The sequence below is a fragment of the Chroicocephalus ridibundus genome, chromosome 7 (assembly GCF_963924245.1).
Source record: "Chroicocephalus ridibundus chromosome 7, bChrRid1.1, whole genome shotgun sequence".
Taxonomy (NCBI): Eukaryota; Metazoa; Chordata; class Aves; order Charadriiformes; family Laridae; genus Chroicocephalus; species Chroicocephalus ridibundus.
In genome coordinates, this window is record NC_086290.1 from 11,638,457 (window position 1) to 11,663,458 (window position 25,002).

The 25,002-nt window shown below is 41.8% G+C and overlaps 1 protein-coding gene across 8 annotated transcripts in view; it reads right to left on the reverse strand.

The window, feature by feature from the left end:
* Positions 1-25,002, reverse strand: part of KALRN (kalirin RhoGEF kinase) — a 527,586-nt gene that overhangs the window by 133,157 nt on the left and 369,427 nt on the right. For all 8 annotated transcript variants that reach the window (XM_063341757.1, XM_063341758.1, XM_063341761.1 and 5 more), the window contains exons 27-34: positions 24,507-24,576; positions 22,709-22,798; positions 17,937-18,029; positions 16,397-16,508; positions 14,407-14,597; positions 13,898-13,999; positions 13,050-13,192; positions 11,597-11,699 (exon numbers count right to left, since the gene is read on the reverse strand). In XM_063341757.1, the coding sequence (XP_063197827.1) occupies positions 11,597-11,699; positions 13,050-13,192; positions 13,898-13,999; positions 14,407-14,597; positions 16,397-16,508; positions 17,937-18,029; positions 22,709-22,798; positions 24,507-24,576 (904 nt within the window). The remainder of the gene's footprint in view (positions 1-11,596; positions 11,700-13,049; positions 13,193-13,897; positions 14,000-14,406; positions 14,598-16,396; positions 16,509-17,936; positions 18,030-22,708; positions 22,799-24,506; positions 24,577-25,002) is intronic.

The window sequence follows — 25,002 nt, forward strand, 5'->3', positions numbered from 1 at the left end:
TGAGGAGGAAGGGAAGGAATTAGTGAATAATTTACAGGTCACTGGATGTTAATTTTGATAAGCAATAATGAGGAAATGGCCTTTAATGACTTACGGTTCAGCTTGCACTCTCATTAGCATATATTTAGAGGAAAAAGGAACTCAGTCACTTGATCTCTTAATATATGTATTGTTGTCTAACCATTACAGATGGAATCTTGCTGGGAAAAAAAATACTATTTTTGATAACATGAATCAATTTAACTGTTTCCCATTCAGTCAAAGATCAATTTAGATCTAGAAGCTCCTCTGCCATTTGAAGTCCCACTCAGTTTCTAACTTAACATAAATGGCAACAAACCTTTGACATCTGATTCTTTGGAAATCACAGCACATTTATAAAAGTCAAACAACAGCTGGTCTCTCTTTAGAGCTGAAAACCAGAGTACCCTTTAATTCTTCTGTGCAAATCAATACTTTATTTGAATCCTTCTATTTTAAAATGTACTAAACTTGGCTTGGTGATATCTTTGAAAGACAGGGATTTTCCCGCACTTCCTTCCTTCCTACTCTGTTTTGATTGCATTAAACAGATTCACTTAACCATCCCCATAAATTAAACATCCTCTTTCTTCACAGCAGGCATCAAAACATTGTTTTTTGTTTGGTAATATAGATTTACTGATATGGAGCATGATATATTTCCTGTCATTTAACACCATAGCGTAGTCCACAGCTGAGTTTCAACCATTTTTACATTCTGCACCTTATTCCTGTACACTTTAAAATTACAGCCATCCCATCTAAGTAGGATCACACGCTCTTCAGAAACGTCTTGTGATTGAGAGATACCACATTCGCTGGGAATTTAGGATACTGGTTAAATCAACTAAGACAACCTTTAGCTGCGTGCCTTGCGCCTGTAAGGGGAAGGTGTTCATCAGCACATCAGTATAGAACTGGATTTTCACACTTCTTGCAGGAATAGAAAGGAGATATCAAGTGGGCTGCCACAGAAATTACGTCTAAGTACCCTGCATGTATGTGTTGACCCTTGGTATTCACAGCTACAACGTTCGCAGGAGAACTTCAGCCTGAAGGAGTTCCATGAACTTCACTTTACTGATATTTTCAAATGTTACCGATTTACTTATTTTCCACCAAAAGATGCATTAGATTGAAATAATCTGATGACATGACTGAAAGCAGACTGAATGATGACTCTTATTTCCTAAATGAAAAAAATAATCTATGAAAATCGGTAACAAATGATCTCTATGAAATGGATAGGAACAAAACCGAAACCTTACAAAAGAATGCACTTTATAAAAGAAGTGGAGTGGACGTTATCTGCCCAGGGTGTAACTTCCAGTTATGCATGGAGCAAAATGCTGAAAAAGAAATCTTTGAAGAAACTTTTTCCCTGGGACTGCACTTTTCAGGGACATTCAGTTGGATCTCTTCTCAGCATCTGAACACCCAGCTGAATCTAGATTCATATCTGCAGTTATTTATAGCTGCAAATAAAAAAGTGAGAGAGGTGTTAAGAAAATATCTGTGGCTTCTGCACTGGTCTGGAAATAAACCTGTGAGTGCTGACCAGTTACTCTTCCCCAGACCACCAGAGGAATGGATATCCTTTGGGGACAGAATTGTGTCCAAGCATTTTGAGAGCAGAGGTCCTACTAAAGTTCAATAGCGCTTTCACAAATCCCAGCTGAGATATTTAAGGTGTATGGCAAATTTCATGCATGCCTTTCATGAATTTATTTCCTAGAAATATTACCCAATGAACAATATGATTTCTACTCCCATGGCCACTACAGATGTTCCACATTTCCAGATATTCATTCCTTTTTGTTCATGAAATGAAACCCCTGGCTGCTCCAGAGTCAGCAAACTCTCCATAGGTAGGAGCTCTCCATAGGCAACTCGTTTATTTTTTTTTTGTTTGAGAGTGCATTAGGCACATTAGAAACAATTACACTGGGATTAATTTTTTTTATATCTTATAATTAAAAATCTGACACTAAACCTGTTATTTTAAATGCCCTTTGAGGTGAGAAAGAAAGAACCCCTTGTGAAGGTTGTGCCGCCTTTTTTCCTGTTTTGGCTTTGCTGTACTTTCACAGTGATGAGGCCAGGGTTGTGTGAAACACTCAAACCTCTGGGAAATTTCTTCCTAAAATTCAACTCTCGAATAAAAAAAGGGGGTCTTTGATGAAATTCATCCACTGTCATCTTCTGTCAGGTAGATGCGGGGGGAATTGTCCAGGCATGCAGTACAGTAAGAGATGGATCAGGCTCCACTACGTAGTTAGGACTTTAGACAAAGTTCCTGAGGAATTACTAGGAAGTTTGCAAGTGCTCGCAACAAGTGTGATATTTTAAAAGCAGCTGCTCATGTTTTACTTTGTTGTTCTAAAGAACATATACACCTTTTCTGAGAAAGCTCTTTGAAACAAGACAGCCTGCCTTTAGTGCTGCCTCCACCCACTGCTGCAACAAATACTTGCTGCCAACAACAGAAAACCAATGTCCCTACTCTCAGCAGCACTTGCACCCTTGACAGATCGCTTCTCGGAGGTAAACCTGCTGATCATCTCCTTGTTAGATTTAGAAATGGGCGACGGAAAAGACAGGTAACACGTAATTCAAGCCAAGATTAAACCTGGCTGAAAACCAAGGTTAGTAAGAATTACATTTTCCTTTGTTTTGAAACCTGGTTCCAATCCAGGGAAGACCAAAGTCCATTTTTTCAAAGTTCTCAGAGGAAAAACGGGCCAAAGGTGCCAGAATTGTCCTGGGAGATTTGTGTTGTAGGCAGTGCTGGTATTAATACCTGTTCTGAGGAGCTGGAGATCCTGCACTACCTGCATTATAAATCCAAAAAAAGAGCCGTCGACTGACTCCATGCAGATGACAGGTGGATAAATTCCTGTAAAGCTGCCAGTCATAGTGACAAGTGTACAAAAAAAAGAAATGGCAATGTGAGACCTATCATCCAAGTCTCCAAAACAGAGCCTAAGTTACACCTAGGCAGAGCATAGGCCTGGCACTGACTCTCTGAGCGAGGGGCAGTTTTAACTATTTGGATCACATCTGGGGTTCAGAGTTTCCTGGGAGTGCCCATGCACCTTTGCATGACGAGTCAAATAAGGTGTGCGTAGCACTTCAGTCCTGGCATTGGAAATTTAAAGATGTCATTTAAATCTTGCCTGTTCGAGTCTCTTATATTTCACTCCAAGAGCCTCAGGTTTTTTTACCAAAAGACTGAAAAATCTCGAATGGAGACAGGCAAGTACAAGCCTGCAATTCAAACGCCGGAACATTTCATGATGCTGGCAGTGCTGCATTCCTGATAAGAAATGCAAGAAAGGGAAAGTCCTTATTTATACTTAGGAAAGAGAGGAAAAAAAAAAAAAGTGCCACAGTAATATTACTGAACATGAATGACTAGAAAGGCAAGTTCACCTCAAAGAAGGTATTGCCAGCAGAGATAAAACAGTCTTATTTTATCAGCTCCAAGTGTCACTTCAATAACCTCAGTTTCAGGGTACTATTCAGAGTAAAAAAAAAAAAAAAAAGATACATATATTTGTATATTTTTCCCAGGGAAGAGCTGAATTTGCAGGGGTCCTATCCAAGATTCAGAGCAAGAATTGAGAGGCAGTCTCCCAAAGCCCAAGGAAATGTGAAGACACTACCATTAGAGAGGGAGAGAGGGAGAGATGTCGGCTCCTGGCTGAACAGTTTATTTCCTTGATAAAATAAACATTTTGCTGCTGCATGACAGTATCTAGAAAAGAGTTAACAACCTATAGCTAAAGAGCACTCAAGAAGGCTAATTAAAGTGCCAAAAATGTTTTATGTCAGGCTTTCCCTTGCCAGCTATCATGTTCTTGCTTTTCCACAGGTGAGGGCAGTAAGATCGCAGTGTGACAACTGCACTAATGCTAGGCAGCGTCCAAGCAATAGAAATATATCCTCTGGAGTCGTAATTCACTCCTCTCTTCTTTATCGTATGTTCACAGGAAAAATTCACTTAACAGTCAGAAGTAATTTTTATTCCATAAATTTAATTTTTCTCATGGTATCATAATTCATCAGTCACTATAAGGGAGCAGCACTCCAGACACTACATTACTCAGTTCTGGCGCATCACTTGCCCGGACAGGATCGGTGCAGACTAACCACAACAATACTTACATAAATGAGACCAAATCAATCCCTTCCTTTGCCCTTTAGAAACTCATAGTTGCTAAACTGAATCTAATTTACTGAAAATACATAGGCTGGAGGAAGAAATCTCTTCAAGTCATTGCCCAGCCTCACCTGTCAGACAACTCTATATGCATCATGTTTCACAGGGCTGCAGAAAACATAAAGATTTCTAAAGGAATACTCCAGATTCCATATTTGAGTGACTACCCGCTCCATATTCCCATGATCATGCTCTCCCTTAGCTCTGCCATAGCCAGTTTACATCATACCTTCCACCTTCCTTCGCATCAGCTACAACCTATAGCAGCCATTAACCACCAGCAGAGTGACTTTCTGCTGACGGGGGGTTTCTATTCAGTTCAGTCCCCCTGCTCAAGTACTGCCTCCAGTCCGCAGTGGTACACGTTTTGACCATGCACAAGCACTGCTGGGGGTCAACAGCTCTTGTGCCTTGAAATTCCTCCGGTGCTGCAGCAGAATGTGTCTCTTGCACACCACTCAATACAGAACTCTCTGGCAGAGGTGGAAAAGGCTGAAACTCGGATCATGGGATGCACGCGTTGTGCCGTAATAATGCCAGAGGGATAGAGGGCTTGGGTCACTAGCTGTGTAAATACTTTGTAAAAGACTAGAGATGATTTAAAAAACCCTAGTACCAGGGGTTTTTCAAAGGAAAAAAATGCTTCAGGAAAGTAAAGTATATAACGGAGAGCTACAGAACACTTTAACAGCATTGAAGAGAGACAGAGATCTGCTATGTAGTTTTTAATTCTGTTTGGTACATCAGTTCCCTTGCTGAGAAACTAAGTAGAAATTAAATTGTCAGCTCAGTGTGAGAAAGAGCGCTCTCATTAGCAAAATTAATGTATGCGTTTGCCTTATGGCATTGTTTTTAATTTTTCTGTGCCTTTAATTCCCTCTCTGAAAATGGGGATATCTCTCATTTTTATCCAAGGTCTGCATTTTCTCTACTTGACAAAGTAATGTTTCATATCGACATCTGTTTTTTAAAACGTTTTTTCCTTATGTTGATGTTCTTATTTCAAGGGGATTTTCATTGGAAGATTATTATTATTTCATTGTTTTGTAGTAAATGCTTTCATTTCTTTAATTGAGTTTTCTAAGTCGTTGCACCTTTGAGAGGAGCCTTATGCTGGCTGCTGATTCCAAGTCAGTCTGAGAGCACAGAAGACAAGAATGTTCTTAGATCCTGCCATGGTTTAACCCCAGCCAGCAGCTACGACCACACGGATGCTCACGCAGTTCTCCCTCTTCCCTCAGAAGGGCAGGGAGAAGAGGGAGAAAAGGAGGGGAAAGGGAAAGGAAAAGACTTCATGGGTTGAGATAAAGACAGTTTAATAGAACAATAACAGAAAAGGAAAATAACAATGACACAAGTCACTCACCACCTGGCAAACTGGTACCTTCCAGAGCACTGATTGCGAGTTCCCACCCCCCGGCTAACCTCCCTTCATATACCGAGCATGACATCTATGGTACGGAATATTCCATTTGCCATTCTGTTGTTCTTCCTATGCTCCTTCTCAGCTTCTATGGGATGCTGAAAAGAGTCCTTGAAAAGTATAAACATCGCCTAGCAACAACTAAAACAATATGCATTATTGACATTTCTTTCAAAGCAATCACTAGAAAGAAAATGAACTCTTTCTCAGCTGGAACCAGGACGGTGTCAAAACCAGAGAAATCTCTGGTGGAATCAGCTTTATGATCCAGGCAGAGCTGATGTGCAATGCTGGCAGCAGCAGCGATTCTGGTCCCAGTGCTAGCATGCTCCAAGGGGCTAGTTCCACTTTCAGCTAGAGAGCTGGACACATCTGCAAATACAAATTTGCAACTAGACCCTATGCCTTCACGCCAACGCAAACCACCTGGAAACCCACGCTCTATTCGCAGGATCCACATCCTGAGATGGGGAGAGCAGGGCACACACTGTGCTGGGCTGTTATGTCAGTTTTACACCAGTGTAAGGGAGAAGAGTTTTGCCTCAGTGACATTTAGGGGATGATGCCAGCTATCAGCAACCAGGAGTTCCCTACTTGCTGTAGTCAGGTTTGCAACTCCCACTGCTGGAAGCAAGTGGCTGAACTCCAGCTGATGGAATCAACAGTTTCAGAGAAGGGAGTATTTGTAAAATTCCTCCTCACCTTACATATTTCATTTCTTTACAAGCTGCCCGGTCAGAGTGGGATCTTTGGCTTTTCAAGTTTGGTTTTAGGCACTTTTATGTCAATAGTTAATTTGCAGATTGATTTATGCTGGGAAACAATGACTGACCACTTTGTATTGTACATGTTGATGGTGGCATCTAATAAACATACTGATTTTCCTTATATCCTCATTGTGAGGTATGTAACAGAATTTCCCTTACTATTGAGTGAGTGGGCATTTCCATTTGGTAATTTTGTTGGGTTTTTTTTTTTAATCAGCACAAATTAACACCAGGCAATAGTTCGAGGAAATACTACCTATTTAGAAAAACATGCAGCATGCTGGTGCACAACTTCATGGAGTTCAAGCCCCAAATGATTAGTAGCCTTCAGGAAGAAAGTGGGGGATCAAGGCACTTCTCATATCTGTGTTACTTGGTAAGGAAACTTCCAAGGAAATGAGAATTTTTCCTAACGAAGAATCTGAAGCAGTACTTCCTGCATCAGATCCTGACTTCTGCTTCAGTAGCAACATCACAGGGAGAAAGCTATTTTGCCTTGATAAGACGCCTTTCAAGAAAAGAGAATCTGCCACTAGGTGACTTGTTCCAACAAGCCTTAATTCTAAAATCTCCCCTCTTACGCCAATTACCTTCAATTAGAAAAATTATTATTCCCAGATTTTATATAATACCACCAATGTGGAAGAGGTCAAGATCTCAGTCTCATGACTGCTGAAAGATGAGCTGAGTCCAGTATCTAACGGAAAAGATAAAAGTATATCATGTATATTTGTTTTTAGAGAGTAAAAACTTTTTGGTTCACATTTCAGAGCTTTTTTCGATATCCAAAAACAACAGGAGGAAATGAGAACTGCTCTCCTCAGCAGTCTGCAAAAGCCACGCAAAAAAAAGCCATTAGAAGATGGACCAGTATCGCCAGAAACAGCTGTTTTACAAGCCAATAGATCAATGGGCTTAACAAATGAGAATGCCCTGCATTCTAGCATTTTCTTTAGGTAATTCCCCACTGCTTTGAATCCAAATACAAAAGCTGAAATCCTGTCCGCTGTGAATTGAATAGGGCAAGGATTTCTCCCTCAGGAGAGGGTTTTAGATAGCATGCTGAAGAGGGCTTACTGTATAGAACAAAAGCCGTCTAGTTTGCCTTTTGGAAAAGGATGAAGAAATTTTGCATAGTAGGTTACATAGGACCTGACTTGGATGCTCAAAGGGAATTACACTTACCGTAGCAGTATTCATTATCTATTGATTCTTTAGCACTGAGCCCAGTGCATGAACCCTCTTTTTCCCTCTATGTAATACTTTCCCCAATGACAATCCGAGTAATTATTTTTCAGTGTATGAAATATTTTAGATTACAGATTGCATACAGAAAAAGTTGTAGATTGCAAATGGAAAAATAAACAGTTTATACGTTCTCACTTTCTTTCCTTTTACGAAGGTGCAAACTTACAGACCTTACTTGAAGTCTGCGTTTCTACTGTATAGTATTTAATGAAAATGAAATGTTTGAGCCCAGGGATAATGGCTTTATATGTTTTTTGAGAGAGAAAAATGCAAGAAAATTAAAGGACTAAGATAAAGATTTAAGAAGCTACTTAAACGGGTATTTGATTTAAAAGACAGGAGTAATCTCTTTTTCTTTTTTTAAATTTTTTTTAACAGACTTGGAAATTTTATTTGTTTTTAATCTGAAGTGTCTCATATAATAACCTGACCACTTCCTGCAGCCAAGAAAGCCTGAATATTTAAAGACTTAGTAACACTTTTGGAGTCAGGCATATAATTAAGAATATTTTAAAAGGAGAGTCTGCTACCATAAAGATTGCTGTCAATGCTATGACTAATGTACAAATGTAACGTTTGCAAGAATTCCTGTCATCCCCTGTCCTCTGCCCCCACTCCCCCCGTGCATATTCCTAATACAAACAAGAAAAAGAAAGAGACAAGTGCAATGTGCCATCAGATGTCATTTGTGACGGCGTCCAACGTGTGAGCGACAGAGCAGAACCAGGACCCAGCGCTTCTGGCCCCCAGCCAAGTGCTCTGTCCTCTGCCCCAAATGATCCCCCTGGTAAATGTTATGAGTAGGTTCAGCTGTTTTGAGAGAAAGCAAAATCCCTGCTGAATTTACAGTAATGTTATCACATTCCCACTTAACAACCTTCTGCCTTTTTACAAGTTTGAAAGGCAAAGGTAAAGCTTTGCTCTGGGGCTGTGCCGTGATGAGAGAGGAGACAGCGATCGCTACTTGCAACCCAGAAGGAGTTGGCTCACAAATAGGCTGAAAGACAGACATATGACTTGGGGCATAGTAGGAGTGTTATTAAGCAGAAGTGCTACTTGAAATTGGGAATCTTTGAGAGGCTGTGTTTTTCTTAGTCTAAAATGTTGTTTGGCATTCTTGTCTGAACTTTTAACTAATGCATTAGGTAATCCTTGGGTGCAATAGCAAGGTTTAGGGAAAGGACAAAGTGTGTCAGCTAAATCTTTGAATTCTTTTGCCTTCAGAGAGCAGTATCAACTCTAAAATGTTACTTGAGAATTGTTTCTGGCACTGAGTTAATACGTAGATGGTCCCAGTGCAGGATTAATTAGCTGCCACCCTGGCACACTGCTAGCACTGCAAAGCTCTTCACATGCGTTTGTAAAGAGGGCTGCTGTGAACAGCCAGAGTTTTTAAAGGTTCCTCTGGATGGAGATCTCATTGGGGCACACAGGGAGGTCACCCATGGAGGCTACAGCTGCAAAATATCTCAGAGCCTTAATCTGAACTCCTGGGAAAAACTCTGCTGACTACGCTGAAGTCAAATAAGCAGGGAAACCACTATTTGCTGAACACTTTCCCTATCGGTGCTGTTATCAGTACCACGCGAGTTAATTATAACACGTATGTTACAGTGTTTACCAAGGAGTAGCAACTGTGCCAAGAAACCTCAGCCAGAGACCGTGATATGCTACAGTCTTCCAGTGCTGATAACTCAATACCAGTCTATGTGAGAAGATAAATCTTCCCAGTCCAGCGAGATTCACTCAGACCATCCTAGAAGATAAGCACAACTTTACAGTGAAGAAAAAAATCCCATTTCAAAGTTGGAGGGTAAAATAACTTGTAATGACAGTGAATTATTCCCACGTGGTGAAATGTCACCACTGGGAGTCTTGTGTCGTGTTGGGTCCTTGCACAGCTTTGGGATCTGGTAACACAGAGTCCCCTCACAGCAGGTACTAACACGTGCCAAGGGCTCCGTGCAAGCAGCATAAGAACCGATGTCTGAACTGAGACTGAACACAGGAGTGCCTCCATGCAGCTTCAACGGTAAGTAAGACAACTCAGCTCCATCTGTCATTAACTTGGGTAACATTGTGTAGAAAAACTGAGAAAGAACTATAAAGTGATACAGGGAGATCATTCTCCTTGGAGCAAAGACACTGTAATGCAGCACTCTGGGAACTAAATTCTCCACAGTATTCTGGCATTAACATCAGTGACAGTAAGGAAACCGTTCAGCAGGAACTGCCTCTCTAAGGATGATAGACTAGTTGCTGAGATTCAACAAAGCACATACAAGTGTATTTAAGCTTTAGCTGTACGCTGGAATTTGTTTCTATTCATTAAATGTATATAAGGACACACAAACACACAGGTAGCCTTAAGTTAGCAAGTGACCCTACCCACCTTAAAAAGGTAAAAAACATGACACAACCCTAGAACTGATTTAGTCTTTCCCCAGTGGTAACAAATTTTTCTCTGTACGTTTTGGCGCTCAATTTACCTCACCATTCAGTTCAAACAAGGTTTTGGATAGAAATTCCTACAACCCTTTCCAGTCTTGCGTCCTTAAACCAACTGTTGCCATGATGGGCTGTCTTTCAGGGTACCGCCTGATCATCTCCTGTGCTGTTGGCATTATAGATCTTCTCTGCAGCTACGGCATGCAATATGGAACACCTTACCCAGACCCTGCCTGTCTACCTAATTCATGCAACTGAGGCAATGCGCTTGAGGCAAATGAGCAAAGCTTATGCGAATGCTTAAAATTAAGCATGAGCCCAAGTATTCTACTAAGTCAGTGCCTTTCTCAGGAATGATAAATGTGAAAAACATGGAAAAACAGGGTGAGTCCACATGGATTGAAGACATAAGAAAGTACATCTTTGGCATCGGGCAAAGTATTTGCATACATTACAGTGGCCTTTGGATTGTGAGGACTGAGTTCATCTTTCAAGATAATCCCTGTACTGAACCTTACTTGTGAACTTTACAATGATAAACTTGAATTCTGGTTTTGTGAAGACACCCTTCTACCTTGTGTAAGTAGCAGCATAATTAAAGCCATGATAAACAGATAAATCCATAATGGTTCTGGAGAATTCATCCTTTCACAAGTTACACCTGATTTCAAAACAACACATGAAGAGAATATGCACATTCTCTCGGTGGATATGACAAACTCCAACAGCGCAGCTAGGGTAAATTGTTACTAACAGCCCATTTACTCCTACCACCAACTGCTAATTCAGCTGAAGACCACAGTTGGAGGTATCAGGGTGACAAATTCAACTCAGCCATCCTAGTGGAGCTGGGAATCTGGACTCAGATTGTCTGATAAGTAAAACGATGAGTACATACGTGCCGACAGCGTGCAGCATTCCAACAGAATCTAGTGCATCTCAGGGCCATCCATATGCTCCACCATATGTCCACGAGGAGAGGGGTCCAGAATCATAGTCACTGGAAAGGGTAGGTCTCCCAGGCTCTCAAGATACCAGCCAGGATCCCAGTTTTGCTGTATTAATTGGAGTGTAAGCACCTGTATTTCCTCCAACAAACTACTGATTTTAGCGCGGAGGGCAAATATGGAACATAGCCAACTGTCTGCTGATTCAGAAGCTGGCTCCCACAGGGCAAGTTCTACTAGGGAAGAAAAGGTTGCTCTGGGCTGTGTTTCTTCAGAGCCAATACAACCTGTGTGTATTAACCAAAAAGAAGCTGCAGCAACAGAGATGTTACCATGTAAAACAGCAGTACTGACAAGCACCTAGAAACAGACTGGATTTGAATAGCCTAGCACAGGGGAATACAAGTTTTGACTCACTCAGTGGAAGACAGGCTGCTTTATTTTTGCCTTCTATCCTGCTCTTCACTTACATTTTTCTGGGGGCGATTAGCTGCAGCGTATTTCCACATTTCAGTCCTACCTTATCGCTGTCCACTGTGTTCTGTGATGTCCTGGATGCAATGGAAATGGTGTCAGGTTGACTGCTGCCATCTCCTTGGCTGTCTGCGTCATCTACTCCGTCTCTGCAGAAGACATAATGGGGAAACAATGATGCTTACTTAACACACCACCTTGGAATGTGCACAACTTTATAGGTGGATTTGAGAAGTGCCGAGTCAGCGTGCCAGAGCTGGCTTTGTGCTAAAATTACCTCACCGATGCAGCCCATGTTGCACCCTCAGCCATAGGGTTGGGATTAGCACATAATCACAACGTTTGTTGCTGGAAACAGGATGGCCGTTGCCTGCATATTTACAGCAGAGAAGACTCTGGCGTTCAGAAATAGCTCTGTAATGAGGGTGTCAGGCAGAAATTTTCCTACAATTAAATTTCTGCCTTAACCAAAACCATTCAGCCCAGGCCACATGTGACACTGAAGGAAGGGGTATTTCTCTTGTCTCACAGAAACCACATCTTCAGGAATTTAATACTAACCCATAAAAATTATATTCAAACAAACAGAAATAAAGACAATGTAGTGGTCTACAAATTTACCTCTATGAGTCTGCTAACAGAGGGCATTTTCTTCTCTTTTGCTGTATAGATATAGTTCTCCTACATCTTAACTGGTCTTTCAAAATAAACATTTAAATAATACAAAATACATATTTAAGGACAAAGAAAAAAAAAATAAGATCCCCGTTCTGTACTAGAAAACTCTCGTATTGGTGCATGTCCCCAGGAAGAAATGTCTGGATCTCTGCTTTGCTACAGATCTCCTGGGTGAGCATCTTTACTCGTTGATTTGGATGCCTCTATAATACAGCCTGAAGTAAGAGAGCAATAAAACTTGATGAGGAAATGGAGATGCTCAAATTACAGGTGGCTTTTGGGAATGCCAGCATGACAACAAAAGAACAATTCATTTTCTATAATTTGTATTTAATCCAGGATTCAAAGAAGTTGACAAAAAGAATTAATATAACTTCACAGGCTGAAATGAGTTTGTATTTGATGATGAAACACAGATTCTCTGCTGTAGTAATATATTATCATGACCAGATGTGATTTTCATCGTCAAGCAATTCAGAATGCCAAATGTAAAAAAAAAAACCAATCTTTTAATAGTCAAATGTGAAGAAGTAAATTCTACTTTGGGAAAGAAACATGATCTTGGACTCCGAAGAACTTTTACTGTTCATTTCCCTCCAATACTCTGGAGTACTAAAATAAAAGACCTTTGTATGTATATCATAGAAGTGCTTTCTTGCTACTTTTGCCAAGACAACATATAAAAATCAAAGATGATGAAAACTGCTTTTGACTATAGTAAGAAAAAGTAAGTGAATCCAGTCAAGAGCCCACAGACACTACACTGCTGTTGGTCGAGAAAACGATAGTGATTTCATGTTGTATGGAATGACTGAGGTTACCTTCTACTGTTGTTTCGCTGCTTTGCTGGTGTCTTGGGGAGCTGAATTGGCTCTTTCAGAGCTCCTTTCAGATGGATAATCCTTTCTTGAATGACTTCCCGGATATTTTTGATCCATTCCTGTTTTGTTTCAATACTGGATGCCTAAAGTTCCACAAGGCAGAAAGACAGGCACTTTATCATATTCCCAGCATGTCACCTCCTATGTAGAAGAATTGTGGTTGGCTGATGAAAATGCATGATTAACTGTTTCTCCTCTCTGCTGTATTGTTTTAGCTGCTGGAGTACCCGGTAGCCTCAGGAGAACTGAGGTACTTTTACCAGACCTGCTTGGCAAGCAACAGTAAAGCAGCTAAGCTCTGGGTAAATATATTTAATGCCAGCAATACAGCACGCTCTGTGGAGGGGAAATAGGTTATCAGTGCACAGCTGGGATTTCCTCAGACAAAATAACTATAACATGAATTCTTCATTAGAAACTCACTTGGCAGAAATGGCTGTCAGCTCTGGAGGTTTGAGGAATAGGTTGCCTGTCAATAAGCCCAGCGGCCAAGGACTAAGAGAATTACACCTCCCAGCCAAACACCCCGAGACCTGCCCTGAGTCAGTGTGCAGCTGCTCAACCCAGGTTGCAAGAGGAGATGCAATTTCAGCAAGGCTGCACAACTTCACTGTCTTGGTTCGTACTGAGGCCTTAGAGCTGAATTGCTCCCGATGCAGGCATGACCCTGCTGACAGACATGGAAGCCATGCGAATATGAGGAGGGAAAAAACTGACCTTTCATTCAGTGCTCCCAAGGCCTCAACTAGCAGCTCTAAAGGCAAAGGAAACAAGCAGAAAAGACTTACTTTCAGCACTGTTTTATTGTCTGAGGATGGTGTTCGTCCAGACCACAAAGCAAATTTACAGGGATCTCCTTCAACATGTTCAGTCACTCCCAGTTCTGAGGTCTAGTGTGGAGGAGAGATGATGAGAGATTTCATATATATGAAGCCTCATGAGTCCAGAAAAGTTTACATTTGCAGGGAGAAGTGGGGAGGCAAGGACGGACAAGGGAGCGAGGTCTTGTCTCTGCTTTGCTACACACAGATAATCACGGGGATATGGCAAGGAAGTGAATGGCTTGAGTGATCCTCCTTGCATTTCCCACCCACCCTCCATATCTCACTCTCTTAAACCTCTCCAGACTCACTGCAAGCTTGGCTTCCAGGTGAGCCCTGCAGGGCCCAGAGCGAGCCCTTCCAGGTGGCATGAGTATCCCCAACACAGCGTGGCGACATGTGAGCCAGCCCCCAAACGCCACCTCTACCTACAAGAAACACAACACACGGAATATTTTCTTTACAGCCACACCTACCAGTAACTTGTTCTTGTAAACATATTTTGTGTGTCCTGAAGAATCTTTGATCTCTTTGCTAAACACCAAAGAGATTTCAAAGAGAAACAAATGCCTCTCACGGCCTTTCCGAATTAGAGACTTGGGATCCCACACTTGGAAGGAATCCTGAAGAATCAGCTCTCCCTGGACGTCCAGGTTCTCATCAAACCCTAAAACCACAAAATACATTGGCTTGTATTTGTTCTTGGGACCACTAATGCCAAGAAACACCAGAGCAGTAAGGACTTGAAATAAAAGGGTCTTTCTCTTTTTTATGCATATTCTGAAAGGACATCTATGGGCATCCACTGCCCCAGTGAAAATGTTTTTCTTTTTTTTTTTTTTCCCCTACTGCAATGATATAATTATTTCACCAGAGGCAAATACGTCATATGTGCTAAATGAGACTGCTGCTGAAGTGCAGTAGTAATTACTTCAAGATAAATATTATAAAGGTTTCAGTGGTGGTTACCATACACAGAACTGCAATGCAAGGAATCTTATGCATGTCAACACAAATTCAGGGAAATGTGACATGTGGTAGCTGGAAGTGCCCCATCATGCCATGATACCTTCAAGCATGCTAAGCCAGCCTTCAAGGGCCTGTGAGTCCACAGCAGTGGCACGGGGGAGCTACATCTATGAGAGCCAATTGGTATGGTGTCTGAAACAAGGTTTCCAGGAGGAGTTTCTCATCTTCCAAGCTGCATGTCAAAACCCTTCACATGGCTGAGAATCACAGGACTCCCTCCACATAACTGGCAGGCCTGAGGGAAAAGGGAGTCCCTAGTGCAAGGTGCCCTCCAAGTTGCTGTCTCAGCAGCTTGTGAGTGACACTTCTCTCCAGAGCTGGGGACTGCTCCTCCATCAGCACAGCCTGCTGTTGCTCATGCCGGATAGCCCTAGGAGAGCTGCAAGCAGCCCTGCCCCCTGCTCTAAATATGCAGGAATAATGTTTTATTCAGAAGACAAGTGTCCAAGTGCTTGTCCACCCTAACAAAGTCATTCCTGGCTTCTTTATTATTGTGTGTCGCTGGTCGTCTCATGGGGACAGATTATCCAGGCGTTATTTTGGGAAACCTTGCTTTTCACCAGACACCACAGTTAAACCACCTTTACAGTGTTTCTACCCATTCTGGGTCAGTTTTCCCCCTGCAATTTTAATCGCTTGGTCTTAATGTGCTGCTTAGCTACTGATAGCATTTCCTTTTTCTTGCCTGTTTTAGTACTCTTCTCGTTTCCTGGTTCTAACTCAAGCCAGGCTAGAAATTATTTTCCCAGGCCAAGAAACTGTTTGAGAGACAATAAAGCACCTCCATCCAGAATAAAATTTTTAAATTTTAGAAATACTCCACACATCAAAAAGCCAATAAAATAATTAACTTTGGGGCAATCATAACATTTTTTCTGTATTTTTGAAATACTTTTTAATAATACTTTTTTCTTTTTTTTTTTTTTTAATCTTTGGGATAATTATACTAACATTTTGAAACACAAGCTGTTTTGACTCAGAAAACCAGAACTTTTCCTTTTGAAATGTTGAGACAGTACTTAGAAGTGTTTTCATTCAATAAGCCTTACGGCTGCCAGCAGCTAAACTGATACTGTTTCAGGAGGGTTTTTTTTTGTTTCATTACGTAAGAATGTTTTAACCAAATATATATATACATTGTATATGTGTACACACACGTCTGTACATATATACATATATCTACATACACATATACATACATATATATACACACACATAAGATATAAATAAATAAAACCCCACGACTTCCTAGCCAGCTTTACTCAGATTCCAAGACTTTTAGAGAAATATCAGAAAGGAGTCAGGAATTACCTGAAAATTACAATCAAACAACAACATTGCTACAATCAGCCTGTACTAATTTTCTACACAAGTTACAAGAAGGCTTAATTTATCAGCAGGTCCCTCCCCTGCCCCTGCCACCTGCCCATCTGCTACCTTCCAGCATGCTGACGTGCATTGCATCGTTGGCCTTTTTTGGGACGCTGAGCATCACTTCCAGACCGTCTTTGAGTTCCCCTTTGCCCTCCTCACAGCAGGTTAGCAGTTCCTAAGAAGGAATACAGAGTATCTATAAACAAACTCTGATCGACATGCTGGCTTTATATCCGATTGTGTTACCTGGTACATGCAACTGCTTCACTGACAGCGACAGGAGAACGCTGAACTGCATCAAAACCCACCGCGGATGCTCACAGATAGTGGGGATCAAATGGGAATGACTATGAAGCAACACAAAACAAGGTGCTCTTGAGTGAGACTGCACACTCAGAAGATTTCTGGGGACTTATGACTAACCAACAGACATCAGTCAGTCCAGCTGTGCCAGCTGGGTTGCAGGAACCCCTGCCCGATCCAGCAGTGCTGGTGAGCAGCGCAGCGCGGGCAGGGCTGGCGCAGTGCTGGGCCCAGGGCAGGGAGGGCCCTTCAGGCAAGATTCACCTGAGGAGGAGACCAAAGGGGTGATGCCTGAAGGGGTGTTTTAGCCTTCCCATGAGCAGCTGGTTTGGGCAGTGCAGGCTCCTTGTCCCACAGCACTCACAAGACTATGGCAAACCTGTGCGTTGTTTCCGTAAACCGGTACAAAGCACAGATTTGTCAACACATTGAATGCACTCAGTAAGTACTTTCCTGGTACAGCATATCACTCATTTTATACATACACAGGAAGCTTTAAAGAGATGCAAGTATTATTATCAGGTCCTAGCTTTTCAAAGTCAGAATTTGTCTCTTTCCTTATCCCCCAGATATTTTTTCTTCTCTGGTTTACTAGCTTTGAAGTGAACAGTAGCTGGTTAAGTTAGATCTAAAATTCACCTCCTCACAAGATATTGCAAAAACCTGTAACCAATTTACAACAAACCAACAAGGATTTTTTTGTTATTTGGGTTTTTTTTTTGTTTGTTTGTTTGGGTTTTTTTGCTTTTTTAATGGGAAATGTTAATGTTTCACTTGGAAGTCCTTTGCTTTGTATATGAAGCTTTTCCTTGTTTTTCAAATACAAAAGTTTCAGCTCACAAACAGAATGTAACACTAGTGAAGGAGTCTTAGTCAAGAGTCAGTGAAGTTTACCAAAGTTTACTACTGCTATCACTGAAGCCTTTCACCAAATTATTCCATGTCACAAACTTAGCAAGAAGGAAAGTAAACAGCTCTGTCATCCCTTCAATTTCCCTTTCCCAGTTCTTGCTTTTTAGGGTTAAGTTCACTTGGGTACAAAAAACCCCAGTTAAAACAGGTGATCAGGTTTTCTTTTTTTTTTTTTTTTTTTGATTTCTGTGAGTCTTTTCCTTTAAAACACCCAACCTGATTTCACACCTTGTTGCCATGCTCAGGCCTGGGAATTAGGAGTAGCAGGTCAGCAGTAGCTGCTTACAGGTCACAAACAGGTGATGAAGCAGCTCCCTTAGGAATAAGTTAACTCATTACACCTGTGAACTGCTCTGCATGAGCTGATTTGGGCAGCTCACTAAGGTACCTTCAGTAGGAGTTGGTACTTTGTGATCCTCTGGACCGGCTTGATTAAATAAGAAGAGATAGAGTTGGCCAGACCGTGTCTTTGCTGAATTTCCTAGAAGAGATAAAAACAGCAGTCATTCATGGAAACTATTTACCCCCCTGCCAGACAGAACCACCCATAACTAATTATATCTCTGGATCTCTGCGTTTCTTTATTTTTTAACTCTCTCTAAGCTCACATGCAAATAACTGTGGTTTCAGAGAGGCTGGCAATAAACTTCAGAGTCCCTCTAAGGCCATTTAAACTGCAGGGGCCCTGTGTAAGTCAAGCTAAGGCTATGTTGAGTAAACTACATGGGCTTCCATTTAAATATGACTTATCTGTCATGTTAACTGTCTTCTCCGAGCTATGAAAGCCGAAAGCAGTCTTAACATTCAATTAAAATGGAGTGACATTAAATTAAATTGCATGCGTAGGGTGTAATTTAGCTGTCTAAACATAAGTGCCATTTGAGAGTGCTGGGTAGCTGAAATATCCACATGGGAGTAACAGGGCTGACACAGTGGTGACAGACCTATGCTATTCTGAGGTGGCACCTGGGGGCCAGGAGAGATATCCTTATGATACCTTTTACAGCACTGAATACTTCTGGTTTGTCATCTGAATCTCAACCAAAAACTTCTGTGCTGATCAGTGTGATGTGTTCATGAACCTCTGGAGACATTGCAGATAAGCACCTGGTGAGGTCTGCAGAGGGCCAGCTGCCTCACTCCAACTGGTTCCAGTGGGAGTTAGAAGTTCCTGAAAATCCTACAGGACCCTAATGCACATATTTAGCCATCTAAAAGACTTCAAACTTATGCCCTACAGGGGCAGATTCTCTGCTGAAATACAGCAGGTTGGAATTCTTCTGGTGTCCACCAGGCCCTAGGCATGCCTCCCCTTACTCCCGGCCATCAGGAAATCCTCAGTTCCTAAAGAAGCAGATGGGGAGGGGGAATGGGACTTATCTCAAGCTACTGGAAGGTAAGTTTGAGGCTGTAAAGGGAAGAAGTTACAGAAGATGAAGGGGGAAGAGCTGCCAAGAAGAGAGATATTCTTTCTGTATACAGTCTGATTTTATGCTGACTACTAGGGAGGTTACTGGGATTTTTAGCTCCATCTTTATGCTGGGATGCAAAAATAGCCATTTTTCACACAATGTGCCAACAGAGGTTTTTTTTTTTGGTTGTTTTGTACTAGGCAAGTTTGTTCTAGAAAAAAATATCTTGGGTGCCATGAGCAAGACCCAAAAGGGAAGGGGCTCTTTGTGGGGGTTAATGGAGTTTGCATGAAGCTGAGTCATGGCTGGCTCCAAACAGGGACAGTCCCTGCAGAGCACATGGCTGGGACTCTATTAGTAACTGCGGGAGCCAGCAAGACCTCAGCCACGTATGTGAACTTCCTGGAACTGGCTAAGTACGCTTGTTTTTGTAGGATCCAAGTAATGAATTTAGCGCTATTCCTTCCTCCCAGCTCTCTGAAGAGCAGGGCAAGCTCCCAGCAAGATGCCTCCCATTCAGGCATTCCTTGCTCTGCCAGGATGCCCCCGGGTCAGACTGTGTGGAGACAGAGTGGGCTGGTGGAGTGACAGCTGTCCCTGCTGCACAGGAACCTGTGGCAGGGAAGCAATAGCACTGCTACATGGCCATCAGACAAATACACTGCTGGAAAGGAACCTTCTCCCTGCAGCTCCTACCTCTGGTCCCTGAAGTGTTGGAGTAAGACAGCAGCCTGCTGCAGCGTCTTGGGTTGGCTTTGTAACAACTGGAGAGGTCTGAACTTACTGTGGAGGGTGGAGGTGGAAATGGGAGAGGTCTGTGCAGGGTAGAGTACAGTAATACAGACATTTCTCACACACCTTTAAGTAACACGAAGCAGAGAGGTATCTGAGCTATCTCAGAAGCAGCTGGCAGGTTTCAGAAGCAAGCCGGCCACAGGGCTCTGTGCTCTCTACTTTGCCCTGATTCTTATTTAAAGCGAGCTCGGTTCACGTTGTAGCGTGCCACGGCTCACCATTAGACACAACTTTAGTTCTTTCTTGGGAGGAAAAGTGTCCCAAGGGCCTGGAAGAAATTAAGGTGTCTGACAGGCACCACGTGCTAGCAATTGCGTGTTGCAAAGCAGATGAGCTGCACAACAGCATCAACGTGTAGTCTTACATGCAATGACAGAATCCCAGAAAAACACCAAAAATATCCTCTGTGTAGGGCAGTACAGGACACTCAGAGGCCCTTGGATGGACAAAATGGAGACAGGAATACTTGAATACAATTTCATACTATAAGGATTGCTGAATTTACCATGAAGCAGTGATGAAGTGCCCAGATTTTGTTTCAAATGTCTAAAGAGATTCAAAAATTAAGATAAGTTATCCATTTGTGTACAGTTGTTTAGTAGGAAGACAAACTGCATCCTGAACTGGGTGTACAGACCAATGGCTATCTGAGTAGACTGATTCAACACTAAAAACCTCATGAAACATTTAGGTTTTGTAATGCATGACACAAATCCTTGGTGAGCAATTTAAAAAAAAATATTACGAAGAAGAAACTGAGACCCTGCTTGCACCTCTGCCTATTTCCTAAGGGACACTCCAGCTCAGCAGAGAAACTGTCCAAGAACCATCCTCCATGCAGAAACACAATGCTCTGCAATGCTACCAAAGTCAATGGGCTTTACCATATTCCACTCTAAATGCTGGTCACGCAAACTAAAGGTGCCCTGTGGCTCCTTGAATATAACAATTGATCTTTTCTGAGATTTAAAGGAAAAAAATATTCAAAATACCAGAAGCATACAGATGACTGAACCAAACTCTGTCTTTGTCCTGAGGGCCGAATAACAGACACTAAAATCAACACTACCACCTCAATAACATGCTGGTTTCCACCAGATGAAGCCCTTGCAATGAGCTCTGAAGCTGCAAATTTTCCCTGGACTTGAAGGGTTCGACAGATTACCGGGACTACTTTTTCTCATTTCAAAGGTGGCTTTCTATGATAGTTTATGTAATTTAAGGGATTGTACACTTGTGATCCTCAAGCAGGATTCTTACTAAGAAGTGTTATTCTAGATAACTCATCATTAGGGTGTTTTGGGAAATTGCAGATTCTTCCTGGAAGAAAAGAACCAGACATTTCCTTCATATTCCTTGAGCCAGACGGTCCTCTGTCCTGCCACTTAACCACTGCCAATCCAAGATCAAGACAAGAAGGATCTACAGGTACTTTGCACTACCTTAGTCAGATTGAGTAAATCCTAAAGGATTTTTCTGGGGGGATAGCCATCTTTCTCTTTTTGCACATGCATCACTGGGTAGCCCAGCACAATTCCTACCAATGGAAGGAAAACGTCCCCTTGAAAAACAGCAGATGCTGACACATGAATATTCTCTATTAAGCAACATCAGGCAGGTTTCCAGCTCATATACAGAGCTGAAGTGGAAAAGCTTAGGAGAGTAAATGCTTTTAACCTGTGCGAACAACACTGATAGACACCTAGGACGGGTTAAACCCTCCACGAGTCACCAACAAACCATTCAACAGGCTCAAGCGCCACCTCCTGGAAAATCCCTTTCAGTTCAATTCTACTTTTACACCATCCCGTAACAAGGCAAAAGAAAAAGGTGTTCATCACTTTTCTTCTGGCTGATGTGAGATCTTTCAGTGTTGAGTTTAATTGAAATGCTATACCCATCGGCACATATGAAACCCAGAGAAGCTGATTCACGTCAGGCAGGTTGGATCCTGCTGACCGGTTACGTTTGTAAAAAGATTGTCAATGCTTTCGAAAAGAGGTCTTAGCATTTATTTTTTTTGTTTTAGAAAGGCAATTAATTAAAGCTATAGGCTAAGCAGAAAACCATGGCAAAATGGATGAGGTTCCAAAAATTGGAGGGAAAGCTTAGTTTAAAAGTGCTCTACAAAACTGGGTTTGGAGCCTGCAAATGGTTATCACCAGGTGTAGTACTTGTAAGGGAAATAGTCTAATTGCAGTCAATGGAGTCCCTTACTAGCATGATGAAGCAAACGCTTAGAATCATAGAAGAGACTGGAAGAGACCTTTACGATCAAGTCCAACCTAGTACTGCCAAGTACCACTAAACCATGTCCCTCAGCCCTACATCTACACATTTTATAAATACCTGCAGGGATGGCAACTCAAACACTTCCCTGGGCAGCCTGTTCCAATACTTGATAACCCTTTCAATGAAGAAATTTTTCCTAATACCCAATCTAAATCTCCCCTGGTGCAACTTGAGGCCATTTCCTCTTGTCCTATTGCCTGTTACTTGAGAGAAGAGACTGACCGCCCACCTCGCTGCAATCTCCTTTCAGGTAGTTGTAGAGAGCGATTTAATAGGGTGGGTAAAATTTGCATACCAGGAGAACAGGATCTTGTTTTGGACTTCGGGATTTCACATCATAAAATATAATGGGATCTGCTTTTCATTTTACCACTAAACCCAGCAGTAGAGAGTACATCTAAACCAGATCTTTAGAAAGGACTGGGTCTGAAAAATGCACAAAGGTTCCCATAAGAATGTGTGTCTCCGTTAAAAACAACTTGCCACATTGATGAAGATCACACATCACACCACAGCCTATCGGTTTTCACAGCAGGAGATATCTGCGGTGGAATGAAAAACCCAAATGCCAAAGCACAAAAGGAACCTGTTACTCAGAGGTAAAGAGGAGGTGTTTTAGCTGCACTATGCGTGCAGAAGGAAAATGGCAATGGCTGCTCACATCAAAGAAAGTCCCTGCATGTTCCAGGATGAGCTGGCTGGAGTCAGGCTTGTTTTTGCAGTAGGTGACATACATCTGAAATTTATCTGCCTGTGAAAACAAACATCAAGGGAAAAGCAAGATAAGCTATTTCTCTGCTTGCACATTCTTTCATTAAGGCTTACCAGAATAAATACAGGTGATAAACCCCCACCATCTCAAAGTAACGTAAGAAATGCAAATTAAGAACAGAAGACTTATGGACAGTTCATACCTTACCTGAGCAATTCTGAGGGGAATGAGGTGCATCATGTAACAGCTATGGGAGGCTTTCTTTAACAAGTGTCACAGAGGGAAGGGCTAAAACCTTAATCCAGCTATAAAATAATTTCTAAGAGCTCTAATGTTGTTACACAGATTTTATCCAAAAGTCTGGAGGTCTCAAAATCCACTCATGAAATGTCGACTCTCTCACCTACTTGCAAATGAAGCCAGTGTGGAAACTCTGGGCAAAAGACTCGCCTGACTTAAACTGGCTCAAGTCAGCATTTTTGACTTGAGACTGGCTCAGATTTGTGATGCCTGGCCCAAACTTGCCTTTCCTACCTTGGTTCAGACTTTAATGGCTCAAACTTTATGTTGTGCTAGGAGTGTTTTGCATTTCATTTCACAATTTATTTATTTTTTAGAGGAAATTAAAAGCATCTGTGCGCTCCTGCCTTAGAGTAATTGCGTATTACTGAACTCTGGTCTCAGGGAGAGGCAGGCAAACAGAAGACGAGGATGGCCTCCTTTTATTACTATTGCGGTTTTTTATACCAGGTGTCTAAATAACAGGACACTGCAATTGGGCAGGCGGCTTTGTTTGTATGTCTGTAACCACACACACAGCTCTGGACACGTACCGTTGTTGAGATGATGGGGTAGTATCTTAAAAGTACCATGAAGATTTTGCACAGAATGATATATAAACGTGTCCATGTTTCATAAATATGTAACCTCTTCTTTGGAAACAATATTTCTGAATCCATTTCATCAATATTTGTGTCATATTTTCAAATTAAAGCCCATTTGAAATCATCCAAACATGCTCATTATTTCGGTAAGTGAAAAGATTCCATAATGTCTTTAAAAATACTAATTCCCAGCTTTGAAATATGAATAAAACCATCAGAGAAAACATGAAGATGTCTGACTTGCGTGGTAAATATTTTGAAAAAAGAACAGCTTTCATACAGATAAATTGCTGTAGTCGATTCCTGGAGCCTCCTGTGCCCATGAAGACTCTTAGCATCAAGATTTCAAAGTCCTGTTGGAAATTATCCTGGCACTGGGTAATGGAATGAGAAAGTACAGTGGCTCAGCAATTTGACACGAATTTCTGAAGAAAAATGTTGATAAAATATGTTGTTCATGCCTTTATAGAGGTCTCATGGCATGACATAAATTCTCTAAGGAGAGCATATTAAGGTTTTAAATGTCCTTCCTCCCAGGGCCCTTCACAAAGAAATGAATGTCACCCCTAAATACAGGTTTGGGTCGACAAAGTCCTGTTAAACAGAAACCAGCAGAGGTAAAAGCTGTGCAGGTCAGTGCAGGACAAGGAGAGAGGCTCTGGAAAGCCTTCACACCACTGCTCAGGAGAAGAGTTACAGGAGGGAACCCTTCACCCTGGGAGAGGTGAAGAACAAAGCAGTCGTAGTTCCAGATTAGCTCCCTTATCACTAAGAACGTAACCCTTGCACCAATTCCCAGCTTGTTTCTGTCTGTGCTGGAGGAATTAAATTGAATAAATAATGAAAAGAAGAAGCCTCATTACCCAGGTGACGAAGCAGTGGCCCACATCCTCAGGCAGTTGTTCGTATTTCTCTAGTTCTTTCAGGAAAATGCTGAAAAAAGAAGACCCGGATCTAATTAGTTGCAGTCAAATACCCAGGAGAAGCAGAATAACCAATGAGTTAACCAGTGCTAATGATCAATACTTGTATCTTGATTACAAGGCTAATAAGTGTCTTGCCAGTGGAAGAAGTGTGTCCTTGCCAAGGTATGCTTTGGTTTTTGAGCACAGTCATGCCTGACTCAACTAGAAAGGAAAAGGTAGCAATCCCTTGTAGGGGTCAGTGTATTCAGGACTGCAAAGTGATATTCAAGAACCAGATTGTGAATCTGCAAAAAGATCTTGTGCAGTGCTTCAGAGGAAGAGCAAAAAGAGAAGCCCAGAACTTCCAGCTTTCCATTACCAAACTCAGCACACTGGGCAAAAGACAACAATTTAAAGAAGCTTGATACTTCATAGGTAAGTAGTAAACTCACGA